Source organism: Phalaenopsis equestris, unplaced genomic scaffold, assembly GCF_001263595.1.
Source record: "Phalaenopsis equestris unplaced genomic scaffold, ASM126359v1 Scaffold000070, whole genome shotgun sequence".
Taxonomy (NCBI): domain Eukaryota; kingdom Viridiplantae; phylum Streptophyta; class Magnoliopsida; order Asparagales; family Orchidaceae; genus Phalaenopsis; species Phalaenopsis equestris.
Genome location: NW_018164512.1, coordinates 444,158 through 461,400, shown reverse-complemented (window position 1 = coordinate 461,400; position 17,243 = coordinate 444,158). Strand labels below are relative to the sequence as shown.

General features: G+C 33.6%; 1 protein-coding gene across 2 annotated transcripts; it reads right to left on the bottom strand.

The window, feature by feature from the left end:
- Positions 1–3,660: 3,660 nt before the first annotated feature.
- On the bottom strand, positions 3,661–17,016 carry LOC110019688 (chaperone protein ClpD2, chloroplastic). 2 transcript variants are annotated; one of them, XM_020717463.1, is made up of 12 exons: positions 16,086–17,016; positions 12,975–13,135; positions 12,656–12,885; positions 12,461–12,569; positions 12,252–12,382; positions 9,519–9,620; positions 9,153–9,434; positions 8,734–8,849; positions 8,205–8,499; positions 7,317–7,550; positions 5,089–5,322; positions 3,661–4,156 (listed from the first exon to the last, which is right to left on the bottom strand). In XM_020717463.1, the coding sequence occupies exons 1-12, from the start codon at positions 16,718–16,720 to the stop codon at positions 3,842–3,844; spliced, it is 2,844 nt and encodes a 947-aa protein (XP_020573122.1). In that variant the 5' UTR covers positions 16,721–17,016; the 3' UTR covers positions 3,661–3,841. The 2 variants fall into 2 exon arrangements, with proteins under 2 accessions (XP_020573122.1, XP_020573123.1); XM_020717464.1 differs by lacking the exon at positions 16,086–17,016 and adding an exon at positions 15,627–15,810.
- Between the last annotated feature and the right edge of the window lie 227 nt (positions 17,017–17,243).

The window sequence follows — 17,243 nt, the reverse complement described above, 5'->3', positions numbered from 1 at the left end:
ATATATATGTTCTAGTATTTATTTATTATTTATTAACCAATTTTTTTAAAAAATATTTTAAAGGCCAAAAATAACATAAAAAATCATCTTAAAAGACATATTGAAACATCTATTAATAAAATACTCGCTCGAGTATAATGGTTAATTTGAATATGTAAAAGTCTTGAGTAATATACTCTCCCTTCCTTAAGAAAATATTTTCCCTTGATGTTTCAGTGCTTCCAGCTTAACCACCGAACAAACCCAGGTATAAATAATTCATCTAAGACCTTTTGCTCTCAAGTTATTATTATTATTATTATTATTATTATTATTATTATTATTATTATTTAGTCTAAACAAATATAAAATGTTTCAGTTATAAACGAATGAAATGTACAATAATCAAAGAGAATATATCAAGGTTGATTGGAGATACGAGTTACACATGTTACCACATCAAATGCATTTTTTGCATGTTGATTCAAATTATAAACTCTGGCTTGCACTGTGTTAGACATCTCTGAAGTTGTCCACTCTCTTTGGTTTCCCTTAGGCATTATAAATGTAGTTTACCTCCCTCTCTACTTGCAGAACCCTCATTGTTTGCTTTAGGTGATAGAATCCTTTACCTCTCTGCTTGCCTTGAATGATCTGATATAGAATCCGACATTTCCTCAAGTATCTTCCAGGGCTAGTTCACCATCATATGGCCAAAATGTCCACATCTAAAACATTATCCAATAAGTAACACTGTCCTGAGTGTCTTCTCCCATAAGTAGCATATGTTGATATATTATTGAGTGATGTCGTAGAACCCTTCTTTGACTCTTCTGCTTCAAACACACTTTTCTTTTCATTGAAATTGTGCCCAATCATCTCTCCAACAAATCTCTTTCTACTCATATCAAACTCTTTTTAGATATTAACATATCATTTTCTACTAATCTTGATCTTTCCACTAACTCTAAAAATCCTTGAATCCTCAATGGAGCCAATGGATGTCTAAAATCATTCTAAGAAGATGGTAACATTGTTCCTCAGCAGTACAAACTAGTTGTGGTGCATATCTTTCCAAAACAATAAATTTAGCCTCGTGTTGCACAATAGTTACTCCATGCATTAACCTTATGAAGGCCTCCTACAGTTGTTGTCTGACGGATGGAGGCACAAACAACTATTTGAAAGTATGAACAAATTCCTCGAAAGTAATCAGTGAAATCAGCCTACCTTGAAATTTCTCTCATTGTTGGGCTAACTACAAATGATTTGCTTTTCCTTCAAATAAAAATACATTTAGTTGTACCTTACGATTATCTTGACACTACATGTTATCAAAGATCTTCTCTATCATCAATAATGAATTCTATGCTACCTGGGGCTCTACTGCTCCCATAAAAAGTGGAGGCTTCAATCTATAAAACAATTGTAAATGTTTATCACCTTCTTCTACCTTACTTGGGGACATCGTGTTATATGTGTCTCCCATTATCAGAGCTACTAAACTAGCAAACTATAATATAAAGTCTGATGTCATAGCCACCACAATACTCTGTACCGATAATGAATGATTAGAATTCTTCCCATTAGTTATCTTTTGTTCTTAGGAATCCATATCATCTCAACCACATCACTCTCAAACCTAAATAATCCTATATAATATCTCAAATGATGCACATGCATGCATGAACACAATAAAATAAAATTATTAAAGTATACAATTCTACTCTCATAATTAAATCCTATGACTCTGTACTTAATCAATTTCTTCAAAAAATATTGCTTTGATACTAATTTAATTTGTCATGACCTGACCTAATATAACTCATATACGACAATAGATTATACCAAGTCAAGTGTGCAACAAATTATGTAGCCCAAAATTTATTTAGAACAAATTTATTTATCTTCTAATTTTCATTACACAGTCACAAGTCACCGATAATATTATAAAAAATATACTAAAGATCATCATCATTTTCATTTCTTTATGTACATCACAAATATTTTCATCCAAAATATTTTTATACATTGATCATAATTTTCTAATAATCCTAACAAAATATACAGATTTATTATTATTACAAAATATATATAAAATATAACTCCATCAGCAAGTACTATCATCTGACCCCACTAGATCCTTACCCTTCCCTTAAAACATATAAAAGCAGCAAGAGTGAGCAAAAACTCAGTAGGTTACACGAAATCTATAATTAAATTAAATTCATGAAAAAAGAACAATATGCATGATTGCATTATCATTATATCATGTACGCTAAATAAATAGTTTATAGGTCACTAAACTTGTATATGTATACTATAAGACATGTAACAACAATATAATATAAAATCATAGTAATAGAAGGGTAAAAAAAATTCATATCTTTAAGCACAACTATCATCCACATATATTATACAAATTATGTGATCTAGCTAATCATTCCCTACAATAATCATAGTAAAACATGTACAATATCATATCATTTCATGCAATAAAATCTGTCAGAACAGTCAGTTATGTGACATAGTACACGGGAGTTGCCACCTTCAACCCGTTGACACTTATATCATATCATATTCATCCATTATAACTCTTAACAATATAACTGGTTTACACCACAAACCCATTAAAAGAAAAGCTCGTCGGCCCACTCTTCTACGCAGGGTATCATATCTCCGCCAGCCTAAATCATAGTAGCCAACCTTTTGCATACACACATTTCACAATATAATAACATTTTAAGCAGTTATAATATACTCAGCATCACATTTTATAAGTAAAACATGCATATAAAACAAATTAAGAAGATCCACAATGTGCTATAATATGATCAATCTATGTTATCAATCAAAATAGAAATTGCATTTTAAGTATGTATATAGTCATCTTTGGCTTAGTATTTCATAATATAAATAATTTTAGTTGCATTTTTATAAAGTTTTATATAACTCAAATTAAGACTTTTGCCACAAACAAAAGAAATACCTTGCGAAAATTCACTATACATATGCCAAAATATGCAGAATAGCGAGGACGACAACATATTAAAAGTTACACGAGAAAGTGTCCAAAATATCATCAACTTTGTAAGTTTTGTGCAACTAAAAGTTTGGAAAACATACGAAAAGACAATCATTAAAATTAGAAGTAGCGTAATGAAAATCTCATTTCCATTTTTTTTTCCTCACGTTTCAAAATTATAAAATACATAGTAAGATTTTTAAGAAAGTTATTTAGGTGGAATTTGATATATAAAAATGTGTCATGGATATATGTGCAGTTTTTTAAACTTTTGATTTCAATTGCAAGTTTTATATAAAATGTTTTCAATCTTGAAATTCAAAACTCTAAAAATTATGAAAAAATAGTCATGAGATAACTTATCGTGTCCACATCACTCTGACAAAAATGATTTACAAAACATTATCAAATGACTCCAAAAATAAATTCATGCACGCACATATACATTTTTTTTATATATTTATATTTATCATTAATCTTTTATAAACTACAATCATACCATTAATATTTTATTTTTTATATTTATTTTATCATAGAAATAAAAAAAAAAATTTGTAGCAATTAAAATTCATCATTTTTTTATATTTTAGTGAAGACATTTATAAATCATGCTTATAAATGATTCATAAAAAATATTCAAAGTTTACATTTCAGATAAAAAAAATAAAATACCAACTTATATTACAAAACAAATATTGAGTTCTATACATACTAGAACATGAATTAATAAAAACTTCTCTCATTTAACCTTACGTACAAATAATAATGCCTAACGAATCTCTAAAATAAAAAAGAAAAAACCTAGTAAGGGGCAAGAATACAATTTGTACAAGTTGTCTACAGTGTTGATGGGGTGTCTGAAGAAATCTTCATGGTTTGGTCAGTTAAGCAGGTCACAAAGGGATTACCTGAAGCACCCACGTCGACCAAAATGGTGTCGCCGGGCTTGAATTCTCCTGCAAGGATCGCTTCGCTGACTACATCTTCGATGATTTGCGTGACTGCCCTCCGTAATGGCCGGGCGCCATAGCTCTGGTCATATCCTTGCCGGCAAACAAGTTCTTTAACCGAATCACTGACTTCTAGACCCATCCCAAGAGACAACAACCTGCCCTTCACTTCTTTCAACATTATGTTGAGAATTTCCATCATCTGAAACAAGGGGAAAGATAGTAAGATTGTTAATTTGAAAACTTGGAACTCGCAGAAATTTACATGCACGGGGCACAGGAATTTCACTATTGAAGTGAAAGAAAAGAAAAATGGCAAGAAAATTGAAGAACACAAGAGATTTTATGAGGTTCGGCAATAAACCTACGTTCTCGGGAGCGGAGCGGCGGTTTCTATTCCAGAAGTAAAAATATGATTCCCATGAATTACAAATATTATATATAAATACAAATGAAATTAAAAAAATATTCATGCACTGCGGGGGCCCCCAACCCACCTAATGAAACTCTTCTATTTGGACAGATGCTTCCACAGTGCTCCAGCATCTGTCCCTTATCACGCAGATGAGCCATACCTAACAACTATTACTATTGGGAATGTTTTGTTTAGTGCATGTGGAGTAAAGAAAATTTATAAAAAATAGATTCTTGGCTGCTTTTGCAGCATTTACTTAATGTCACTGAAGTGAACTAACTGAACATGAATATAATATTAAGGGAAATTTATATACGTAGCACACAATTCTTATGAATTTACAGATCTCACACCTAAACTTTTATATTTATATACACATGATAATTTATTGTTTTAAATTTATTCATGAAAAGATGTATTTCACTTTTAAAAAGTAATAATAGTGCTATTTTTTACGTGATAATAAAGATTTGAGTGTTATGTGTAAATAGAAAACTTCAGGTGTGAGATATAAATACATAAGAATTGTGTTATGTATGTAAATGCCACTAATATTAAATATCAACGCTAGTTTAGGGGAAAACACTATAATTTCCATGAAATTTCAACCAACGAAACAGCCGATAATATGGTTAACAAATGTAAATAAAAAGCCAAAGTAGACGGCACCTGGAGAGCTTAGAAAGATAAGAACAAAATACAACAGAATAGAAGCAAACCTGCTCCTTCTCGAGAGGACGGAACACAACCACCTCATCTATCCTGTTTATCAGCTCAGGTTGAAAATAGGCCTTCATTTCTTCCATAACAAGAGATTTCATTGCAAAATAAGAAGTTGAGGCGGAATCCTCCGCAAGCATAAAACCAATGCTTCTCCTACCCTTTGATATTGATGTGGAACCCACATTTGAAGTCATGACTATCAAAGTATTTTTGAATGACACCCTCCGCCCCTGTCAAAACCAAATAATTACAGGTATGGGTTAAGTCCTAAATCACACTTAATTCATAATAGAAATAACCCAAACTCATGATCTGTTTCATTTGTACTGAAAGCTAATAAATGCATGTAATGAAATGACGGACAGAATAGTATGTCATAGTGAACTGCACTAATAAAACCTTACAAATTCATAATATGGAACAGAAGTTTAAAGCTCTTCTTCTCAATGTCTAATAACCGCACTGTAGTGCTTGGTTTGAATAAAGTTGAAACAAGAAGGTAATTAAATCCTTTTCCTAGGTCTGAAAGGTTATGCATTTGGGAAGTTATTCATAATGAGAGGAGTGTAGGATAAACCCACGCCAAATAAAAGCAGCCATATGGTTGCATTTTTTAAACTCAAATTTGTGATGAAAATAAGGCATGGTGTAAGATAATTTTCACCAGCAGTATTTAAAGCTAAACTCGAAAAATTGCATGCCAAACATCTCATAGAGCTTTCAAAAGTAGCGAATGGTGAAAGAATAAGAAAAAGTAAAGCCTAAATCATGCTCCACCTGACCAGTCGCTCTCTCTCTACCTGACCAGTCTCTCTCTCTCTCTCACACACGCACACAAACAACTGAAAGCTTTTAAAAGCAAGGAGATCAAAGAATATGGCCCACACCATGCTCTAATTGACCAATGACCAAGCACACCTTTGTGTGTGTATCTCTCTCTCTATCTCTATCAAACACGTGCATACACACACAACTTCAAGAATAATAATTTTGCACTCAACCAAATGGCCCCTCAAGCATTAAGACTGAAAGAATAACGAATGTATACAGCCTATACAAATGCGCCAACTGACCAACGTTCTAGCATACCTCTTACTCTTTCTTAAGAACATAATAAATTAATTCTAAGAGACGAGATGCCAAGGGCTTGTTCGTTATCACTTTAATTTTTTACTTTTTATTTTTCCTTTTCTTTTATTTTAAAAACATGTAAATTACTATAATTTTTGCATGTTTTTATTTTTTGTTTTCTAAAACAAGCCAGCTTATTTTTTAAAATACTCAATACATCTAAAAGTTATTTTAAGTGCTTTTAAAAACAATCAAACATGTTATAACATATCAAATATATTTTATTTCAAATAAAAACATAAAAATAACAAAATAAAATTAAAAATAAAAAACAAAAACAAAATTTAAAACTGATCCTAAACTACCCAAAAAAAAAAACTTAGGAAAAAAGAAACCAACTAAACTCATAATAGTAATAATAATAATAATAATAACTACTAAAAAAGATTTTGCAACCAGGAGAAAGGGAAAAAATTTGGAAAAATGTTTCCAATTGATGGCAGCATGTTGTTTCCGGTTCTTTTACCCTCAAATCCAAACGATGTTCCAGTTGGCGAGGATTGATGAAACAAAAACAAGTTACAGGGTTTTGCTTTCACAGGCAAAATCTTTTGGCAATGTACGTAAACTTGAGATGTCTGATCTTTTCAATATAAAGCTGTCCATCAATCAATTCTGCATGAACAGGCATCAGGCAATTTTTTGTGAAAAAGTAAGCTCAAGGGAAATGAAATGAAACTTCATGCAACTTGGATGGATTATAAGTTAGCTAGCATATATCAGAACCTCTTCATAGTAAAGTAGTAAATGTAGAACTTTGGGCTCTTTTTTCAATCACATTTCATTATTACTTCTTCCATCCAACAGGCTTGGTTAACTTGATTTTCAGAATTGCCTAAGGTACCAAACGGCCAAAGGAACTAAATATTTGATTTCATTTCATGCTCTACATTTCAATTCCTTCATTCGAATAAATCAATAGTAGCCCTGACTGGCCACTTAAGTAAATGGAGCCATTGACTAACTCAACAATCTATAGAAGCAACAGAAAGTGAAGCTCCATAAACTTAAAAAAAAAGCATCGAATGCTATAAGTAAAATCAAAGACATGAATGTAAGTTATTGTGTCATGTGCCCAGTTCAGATCAATCACCTGTGCATCTGTTAGGTGGCCATCTTCAAAAACTTGAAGAAGGATGTTAAATATATCAGGGTGAGCCTTCTCTATCTCATCTAGTAAAATTACTGTAAAAGGTCTTCTCCTAACAGCTTCTGTCAGAGTACCGCCCTCTCCATAGCCGACATATCCTGGAGGAGAACCTATTAGCTTGCTAACTGTAAACCGTTCCATGTATTCGCTCATATCCAGCCTCAACATTGCTGACTCCTGAACAGTGAAGATAATTATAAACAAAGATAACTATCATTTAGTTAAAGCATGCAAAATTTGGTATCTGGATTCTTCCCCATTTTGTGAATAAGTAACTCATTAAAGTAGCCCCAATATGTTGAAGCAAGCATTAAATAGCTAAGGATAACCTGATAAGGCAATAAAATTAAGAGAAAAGCATGGCAAAGAATAGTTTTTTGTTTGGCCTGCTTGAAACAAGATAGCATACCAGCAAAACACGATGATAACGCTAGTAAGAACAACTTTAAGAACATGAAATTTCATTTTTATCAGGTAGCTTAAATGAATTATCAAACGAAGGAAAAAAAAAGTTCTAGCATAGCACAAATAAAAGGCAGATTTTTTTATTATTTATTTTTTTTTATTTTTTTTTGCAAAACATTTTTAGACAGAAACATCTTAGCAGACGCTCTGAGTTCAGAAAAGTAGAAACTCATCGTAGAAATTGCAGGACTTGATGCATTAAGTGTAAGCATGATTTTAGCACATTTTTTAATTTTTGAGACTATTAATTTATTGTTATCTCTGTTCATATCCCAATGAAAGCATCTAATAGCGCCAAAAATGTAAGACTATTGTTGCAAAATCAAGGGAGTATAGAAAAAAATAAGTCTACATTGGACATATTACCGATCCAAAGTAAGTAGCTGCTAAAGCTTTTGTAAGCTCTGTTTTACCAACACCCGTTGGCCCACAGAAAAGCATAGCAGCAATTGGCCTGTCAGGATCCTTGAGGCCAACACGTGACCTCTTTACAGCTCTAGAGATTGCACTGACAGCATCATTTTGGCCAATAACACGTTTTCTTAGTTCCTCATCAAGACCAACCAGAAGCTTCATTTCATCAGTAGTGAGCTGCTTGACAGGAATGCCCGACCACAATGAGGCAACCAAAGCAATTTCTTCAGGTCCAACAATGACAATCCTGAATAAACATACATTTTCATGAGAGAAAGGTTCGTTAAGATTTGAGTAAAGCATTTTGAAGAGTAAAACCTAAAAACACATTTTCATGACGCAGAGTGAAAGAGAAATTAAATGCAAAATATTGCAGCTTCGGCATGATTCAAAACCCTTGCAATCAAGAAATTAAGCCAATTTTGCATTTCCTTTCCCTCACTTTACAAAAAATCATTTAAAGGATAGCAAAGCTACATACTCTTCTTCTGATGCCGAAAGAGCACGTGACTCAGAGATGTCATCGATGCCTCCTGTCAAGTCATGACCATCTGAGCTGCTCCTAGTAGAGGTATATTTCTGCTTATTTTCCATAACCTGAATAAAGATAAAGCAAGGTGGTTGAAGCTACCATAATTAATGGCATATCCAAGGAAACACGTCATTAAAAAGTAGGGGCAATTACATACATAGCACAAAATTCTTATGTATTTACATATCTCACACCTGAATTTTCATATTTACACACATAGCACTCAAATGGTTAATATCACATCAAAAATAGCACTACTACCAATTTTTAAAAGAGCAATACACCTTTTCATGCATAAGTTTAAAGCTCAATGAGCTATGTATGTAAATATGAAAGTATAGGTGTGAGATATGCCTACAAAGTATTACCACTTGGTGCATAGCCTGTACTGCTCTTATTTCTTGCCAGTAATCGCCGGGTAATTTCGACAATATGGAAGTCTCTTCTTCCTTCTTTCTCTTAAATGCATTCATTCGGGCCCTACTGCCAGCTTCGTCTATTAAATCTATAGCTTTGTCAGGAAGATGCCTATCAGGAATGTATCTTGCTGAGAGAAATACAGCTGCATTGATGGCTTCCAAGGTAAATCTACATCTATGATGGCTTTCGTATTTCTCTCGAAGGCCCATCAATATTTTCACAGCATCCTCCTATGAAATGTTTAAAAAACAAGTTAAACGCATTAAAAAAAATGGTTTAACAAGAAAAATTTTATAAAAACATGCCTGGCATACCTGGCTTGGTTCATTTATGAGAACAGGCTGGAATCGACGTTCTAAAGCTTTATCCTTTTCAAAGTGTGTCCTATACTCATCTAGGGTTGTAGATGCAATGCACTGGAGATAATTACAAAAATGCACATTGAATACCACTCAAGTTGCAAAAAATACTAACATCAAAATAGATGCAGCACAGAAACCGCTACAAAAAAGCATTGCAGATAAAGATAAAGAAAATGATAAAGCTTCTATCTTTATGATACAAAATGACAAAAACTATATCTTTCTCATGCAAAATAATTAAAAAATGGTAAATGTTGTATTATTATTAGTATATTTTGATGGTGCTTCTTAGATGATTTTTAAAAATAAAGCAAAAAAAAAAGTTAAAAATTAATGAAAATCTAATTGATTAAAATGATTAAATATAAATTTTATAAAATAAAAAATACATAATTTTATTTTATATATTGATCAGCATATTTTTTTGAGCAATCATGCTAAACATTTGCATAATAAAATAATAATTATTCATTAAATTGTTTTAAACTTAATAGTTATTTAACTATTATTTCAAAAAAAAAATATGCTAAACTGAAATGACTTATATGAGTGCGTTTGTTTACAAGAAAATAAAGAATGTTGATGATGAGTAGTAAACTATTTGTTTTATATTTTGTCACTTTTATGATATTATTTGTTTTGCAGGAGCAAAGTGGACTATCTTATGTATTTAGTTAGAGGATATTTACTTAAGTATCATGATTAGTTATTTTTTTATAATTAAATGTTATTATAGAGTAATGTTCCTGTTCATAAATATTTTCTTTCACTGTTCAACTGTTTGCTTCTGCCTTGCTTAACTATAAATTTTTGGGCATGGAAATGACAAAAGTAGTATCAACAAGAGGTTAGGTTTTCATCTTGATCAAAAAGAGCTATTAGGATTATTGTTTTAAGTTTTAAATGGTATAAATAGAATTTTGTACTACGCCAAATTAGATTCTTTTATCCTATATTTTAAAATCATGAATAATTAAAAAGAAATCAGACAGGATGATATAGGAATTGTAATACCACATATTTAAGATTTCATTCTTAGTGTTTGGTACAATTTTATCATATAGTATCTATCAACTCCATAGGATAGACCAATATGGATATTGTTTGATATGGGGGCCTCGCACTCATTTATAGCAAATGAGATGTTCAGAATAATGGATTTGAATATCATATTATTGGAAAGAGTTTTATCTGTTAAAATGTCAAATGAAAGTCATATGGAGTTAATCAATTATATGAAGCAAAATTGAATATTAATGAGAGACATTTTAATGCATAGTTGATTGTATTGTTACTAGTTAAATTTGATGTAATCGTAAATATAGATTGGTTATCTAAAAAAAATTATAACCATAAATTATAATAAAAAGACTTAAAATTAAGGAATCTGAAAAGATAAAAATCAAATTTTATAGTGATAGAGAGTTGACAACTATGATAATCACATATTTGAAGTCTTCAAAATTAATGAATTATAAAATTTAGATTTTCTTACTCAAGTGAAAGATATTATTAAGTGGAATCATTGAAGGATATTGCAGTGATGGAGTATCCAAAAGTTTTTCTAGATTTATCAGAGATACTACTAGTTAGGGAGATGGATTTTATCATTGAGTTTTTGTCAGTTTCTGAGCCAGTATCCAAAGCACCATATAGAATGGCAATAAAAAGTCACATGAGTTTAGAATTTGTAAGCAAATCACATTGGGGAGCTCCAATTTTATTTGTAAAGAAGATGGATTAAAATTTTAATATGTGAATTAATTACAGAGAAATGAATAAGCTTACCATTAAGAATAAATAGCCACTGCAGATGATTGAAAACTTATTTGATTTGCTGAAAAGGGGCATTTACATTTTCAAAAATTAATCTGAGATCAAGATATCATCAACTAAGGATTAAGGAGGATAAAACAAATACAACATTCAAAATCATATATGGGCACTATAAATTTGTGATCCTATCATTTAGGTTGACTAGTGCTTCAGTGGTACTCATGAATCTGATGAATAGACTTTTTAAACAGTTATTGAACATATTTCTGATAACTTTTATAGATGACATGTTAGTATATTGAAAGAATGAAAACAGACATTCAGATTATCCTTATGATGTTCTATAAGTTTTAAAGGAAAATCAATTATATGTAAAATTTTTCAAGTGTAAATTTTGATTGAAAAGTATGGCTTTTTTTGGGCATATAATTAGTAAAAATACTATATATGTGGATCAAAACAAGATCAAAGCAATTGAAAATCAGCAAAGACCAACTATATATGAGATTAATGAAAAAGTTTTCTAAGATTGTTATGCCATCATCCAAACTGACACAGAAGATAATGAAATTTGAATGTACAAATCGTTGTGTAAGACATTTCAGAAGCTAAAAACTTTTTTAATTACTGCCACAAATTTGAGAAATACCCACAAGAATGTGGATATCAATGAGAACCTAACTTCTAAAGTTAAGTAAAATAGGATTCTTGAAACAACCCTAAATAGTCGGAATAATCTAATATAGAAAACATGAAGAAAAACCATAAAGCATGACCTGAGATGTAAATGTTTCACCAAGAGAAAAGTAAGTTTTCCTCATAATAAATACTCAGCCGAGACAACAATTCCAAGAGATTATATTAATGGAGGATCCATTCAATAACTGTAAATCAAAGTTGAGGCACTACCTGCAATTCGCCTCGTCCAAGGGCAGGCTTCAACAAGTTCGAAATATCAAGACCCGATCCCTTGTTCCCTCTCCCAATCGTGCCAGATCCAACTAATGTATGAACTTCATCAATGAACAGAATCACGTCACCTGCATTTACATATAAGTTCAGTGTAACATAAACTTCAATTAGGACATAAAAAATACAACAAATTGTATCGTAATGACCTGCTTGCTGCACTTCAGCAATTAACCCTGTAACACGAGCTTCCAATTCTCCTCTCTCCTTTGCCCCAGCCATCAGCAAGCCTATGTCCAGTGACATTATGCGCTTTCCCTATACAGCATGAAAAGCCAATCAAAGCATTTATTATCAAAACTAGACAAAACAGCTACAAACAACATGCAATATAGAGAACATACAGTAAGAAAAACTGGAATGCCACCACATGACATTCGCAGTGCCAAGCCTTCAGCAATTGCTGTTTTGCCAACTCCAGGATCTCCCAGAAGAATAGGGTTGTTTTTGGTTCTTCTGCATAGGATTTGAACAACCCTCTGAATCTCAATGTCTCTACCAATTACAGGATCTATATGCCCTTCATTAGCCCGAGCAGTTATATCAACACAGAACCGAGCCAACATACTCTTATCTGGAATTGAGAAAAGTAACATGAATATGCAATACTAGGTGCTTCCAAAAGGATAGCTGCAGTAACAGTGAATTCAGAAGAAAACTAGCCTTTTGATTTCTCTGAAGGCTTTGCCTGTGCAGCTTTACCACTAGGAGATTTTTGCTGCATCTTCGAAGATACTTTTGAAGTTTCTCTGCCATCTTTAGCAAGTTCTCCCTGAAGCCTCAAAAGTGCCGCTGAGGTTAAGTTACTGGCATCAGCTCCCAATCTACAGTAATCATTCAAACATGATCATTATAATGCCAAAATTCACAGAATGAAAAAGCACAAAAAATATATTATTAGCACAAAAAAAAAAAAGAGATTGATTGCAATCTTGGCTTAAATCAATCTAATCCATTTTTGGCTGTTTTGCCATTCCCTCCATAACCAACACTAAACAACATATCATAGTCTCTCTAGGCTACATGCATCATGCTAATCTACCCTACATTCAAAAAGGTCAATTCACCAGCAGCATCAGACTAAGTACTAAATTTAGAAGAGGTTTCCATCTTGAAAATGATCCTATAGTCAGCTCTATACTAAACAAGGTACAAATTAAAAACACTTTTCTTGGTACTAATAAGGAACAAATTGCATTAATTAAAAAAAAAATAACATGAATATCTTGAAGTCACCAAATCGAATTCTATCTATTAAAATTTCACAAAACTTGTAACAAAACTAAGAGTGAAAGATTCTCATGCCAGAAAGGGAAGGGGTATATGTTTCATTAACATGAAACCATAACCTACAATTTAAACCTCAGAAAAACATTATAAAGCTCTTCAGACAACGAAAAGGAAGTCTCTAATACTTGAAGCTCTCGTCAATGCAGGTCTGGGAAGAGTTGGCATGTTTAGCAGTACTCCTATAGTGCAAGGAGTTTTATTTGTGATTCATCGATTAAAAAGACAATCTAACCATATACAACCTTAAAAGTGCAAGAAACTTCAGCAGAAAATAAGAAGTATTGTGTTGTTTACTATAAATTCCAGCTTTGGTTCTGTTGTTGATTACATAAAAACCTTCAATGCTCCACAAAAATCATCTATCGCAAGAATGTAATGGGAGAAAAAGCCTTAAGAGAACATTGTGTGCTCAATGCATGAGACTCCCCTAGATACAGAGTTTGGAGTGAACGTTGTGTACACCCTATACACTCTAAGGGGCACACATGCCTAAGGTGAAAACATAGACAAACTCATTAGCCAAGTTCCAGCAGAAATCACCACTCCAGGTCTGAACAAACTCGTCAGCAAAACTCACAAGAAATCCACTGACCAAGAACTTAGCAAACTCATATGCTAAGGAGACAATATCAACAAGGCTCAAGAAGAACTTGCCCAAGGGAAATCCACCAAACTTGACAGATCCAACCAGACCAAAAGCACTTGTCTACGCCTGGAGAAGCTTTTCAACCCATGCTTTAAAGAGACCTAACAATTCCTCTACGATCTACAACTAGTTTCAGTTTGTACTCAAGGTGTTTGCCCTATTCTCTTAATATTATCTATTTATTACATGTTCAACACATGTTGTAGCTTTTCCTATAGTGTTCAAGATCTAAGGTTCCTACTTATAAATATGGGGGGAGCATGCCGTTCAGGTTCGGATTTCTTTGAATCCTAATCTTGCACTATAGTCATTTGAGCAAACATAATAGAATTTTCTCCCTCCCTCCCTCCCTGTGGGTTAATAAGGTCTTGATATAATCCATGGACAAATCAAGATCCAACAGATTGGATTGGAAGGTATAGAATTTCCAAGGATAAAACTTGTAAGCGCAAGCCCCATATAGGACAACCTAACCATTGTTCCAAGTCCTTTCTCATAATCACAAGAAAACCACATAGGAATGGTTGCATATATAGATTATAGCGCATAACGAAAAGTAAAAGATATCTGAATTGCTAACAAGATGCAGTAGGATCCATATGTAAATGAACTCCTAAAAGCATTATTACTCTTTCTTTTCCTTTTGAAGAAAATATGTGTTCTACATGCAGAGCAAATTCGCATGCATGAAGATAATCCATTAAAAGTCCTTAGTAGCACATTATTCTTAAGGAAATTTACCAATTGACAAGCATCAACTAATTATTTAAAACCCATAAAATTCTTATGAAGACTGAAATATGTTGTGCCCGTGATAGCAACACCAGTTCTCGGTTTGTGCAAATGAATACAAAACAAGTAAACCTGATCTGCAAAATTTAACAAACTAGGGGGTTGTTTGTTAGCACCTTTTATTAGGATTTATCGCACGATTTACTAAATCCAATCAAAAGTAAAATGCAAGAATTTCATGGAAGAATTTTTGGATTTAGTAACCCAATTTTGCGTTAGATAAAATTCGGATTTACTAAATCTAGGGGTTGGGTGGATTTACGGATTTATGAATTTACTAGATCCTACTAACACTAAATCCTACTTGTAGCCAGACAACCCCTAAAGACCAATTGATTCCCTGACATCACAATTTTGCCTCTGTATGTACTCAATTTCCTGTCATTGATAAAGACTTTCATGGCATGGACACAATCATTCAACCGCACCACAAAAACATAAATCTAGTAACAAGTAACAAAAGATCATTGTAAATGGAAAGAGGTGATTAGAAGGGGTAAGGATCAATTATTGTACACCAAAAATACCATAGCACAAAATTGAGGAAATCTGACAAGTCAAAGGAGACGTGGTCAAAAAGAACCCACCAAAGGTTAAAGTACACAACACATGAGTCGGACACGTCCGCCAGCTTAATTCCCTTGAAGTAAGATCCAAATTCAATTGACAAACCACAAAAGCTGATCAGCCAATGAGAGTCAATCGGCCAAAGATTCTGCCGACCACTAGAACCCAGCAAAGCCAGCCGAGCGGGCTCTCGACGATCCAAAGATTAGTGGCCGCAGGAAGCCAATCGATAAGAAGAGTCGAGATGAAGACTTATTTATTTATTTATCCATTCACACATGAATTTAAATATATATATTTGTTTACTTTTGACTAAACTAACCTTTGGTATCTATACTAAGATAAGGGCAAGCAGCTAATTGTCCTTTTTTGCATCTCTTTTCTCATAAATTGTAGGTCATTTCTACAGTAAAATGCTAATGAATTAGTAGTAAAACTCTAAAAGCTTTAACTTACATTACACCGGATTCAACGGTTACCTATTCAGAACGAGCCCCGAGCTTCCATCATCAGCGGTAAATAACCCAATAGCAATATGTTCGGGAGCAATAAAATTACATCCCGTTGACCTCGAGAACTCCACAGCAGCCTCAAAAACTCGCTTGCTGCTAACGGAGAAGGGCATGTTCGTCGCAGATGGCTCCGTCCCATCCACATCAGCCGCCAACACGTCGTTCCAAATTGCCCGCACGGCATCACGGGCCCGGCCAACGGTGATCCCCGATCCAAGAAACCCGTCCGGGGACCGATCCTCCGCAATTAAGCCAAGAAGCAGGTGCTGTGGAAAGACCAATTCCTTTCCAAGGTTTTTTGCCTCCCTCTGGGAGAACACCACAGCTTTAATCCCTCTTTCTGTGAATCTCTCGAAAACAGCAGATATTGGTTGCTTCCACCTTCGGCGGGAGTTGCTGCAAGGGTTTGCACGACGGACAAATAAGGGATTGGAGCTGGGGTGGAGCAAGCCAGTACGAAAAAAAGATTGGGATGCCCGAGATGCCCGATGCGAGAGCACAGTGGGTTGGGAGGGACGGAAGCTGGCGCGACAGTGGTGCCCAACGCGTAAGAAATCAATCGGACGGATGGTCAGGATAGAGGAGGAGCAGCACGCCTCCATAGTCGTACCTATTGCTGGTCCTTCTCGTCTTCTCTCCGCCTTGTCCCACACTTTATTGTGCTCGCTTTGATGAGTTCGAGTTCATAAAAGAGCTTAGAGGGGAAGAGAACTATGACTTGGCGTGGACGGAAGGAGAACGCGGACACGCTAGGTATCTATCAGGCGCGTGCGTGGCGAGGAATGGTGGAGCGCGGAGCGCAGGTCTGCGGCCGGTGGGTAACAGTAACATTTGTTGAGCCCATGTTCATGACCAAGACGAATGCTGTTCTACAACGGAAAATATTTGGTTAACTTACCTGTAACTTATCTGTAACCTACAAATATATAAAATATGAGCATAAAATTACTAGTTACAGGTAGGTTTATGAGTTTCTAAACCATGGCAAAGAAAAAAATCAACTCTAACTTTAATGCCACTCGAATTAAGAATATAACTAGTTCTAAAACCAAGCATAATAGATTATCTAAGAAAATAAAGCCAAATTAATCGTATAGCCTTTATATCAAATCAATATATTCAAAG

What these genes read in the sequence shown, in the direction of transcription:
- LOC110019688 (XM_020717463.1), bottom strand. Translation starts at nt 16,720, where the DNA reads ATGGAGGCGTGCTGCTCCTCCTCTATCCTGACCATCCGTCCGATTGAT. An exon ending in GCATTCCAGTTTTTCTTACT is followed by an intron (nt 12,570 to 12,655) that starts GTATGTTCTCTA and finishes CATGCTGTATAG; the next exon opens with GGAAAGCGCATAATGTCACT. An exon ending in TGCTGAAGTGCAGCAAGCAG is followed by an intron (nt 12,383 to 12,460) that starts GTCATTACGATA and finishes ATGTAAATGCAG; the next exon opens with GTGACGTGATTCTGTTCATT.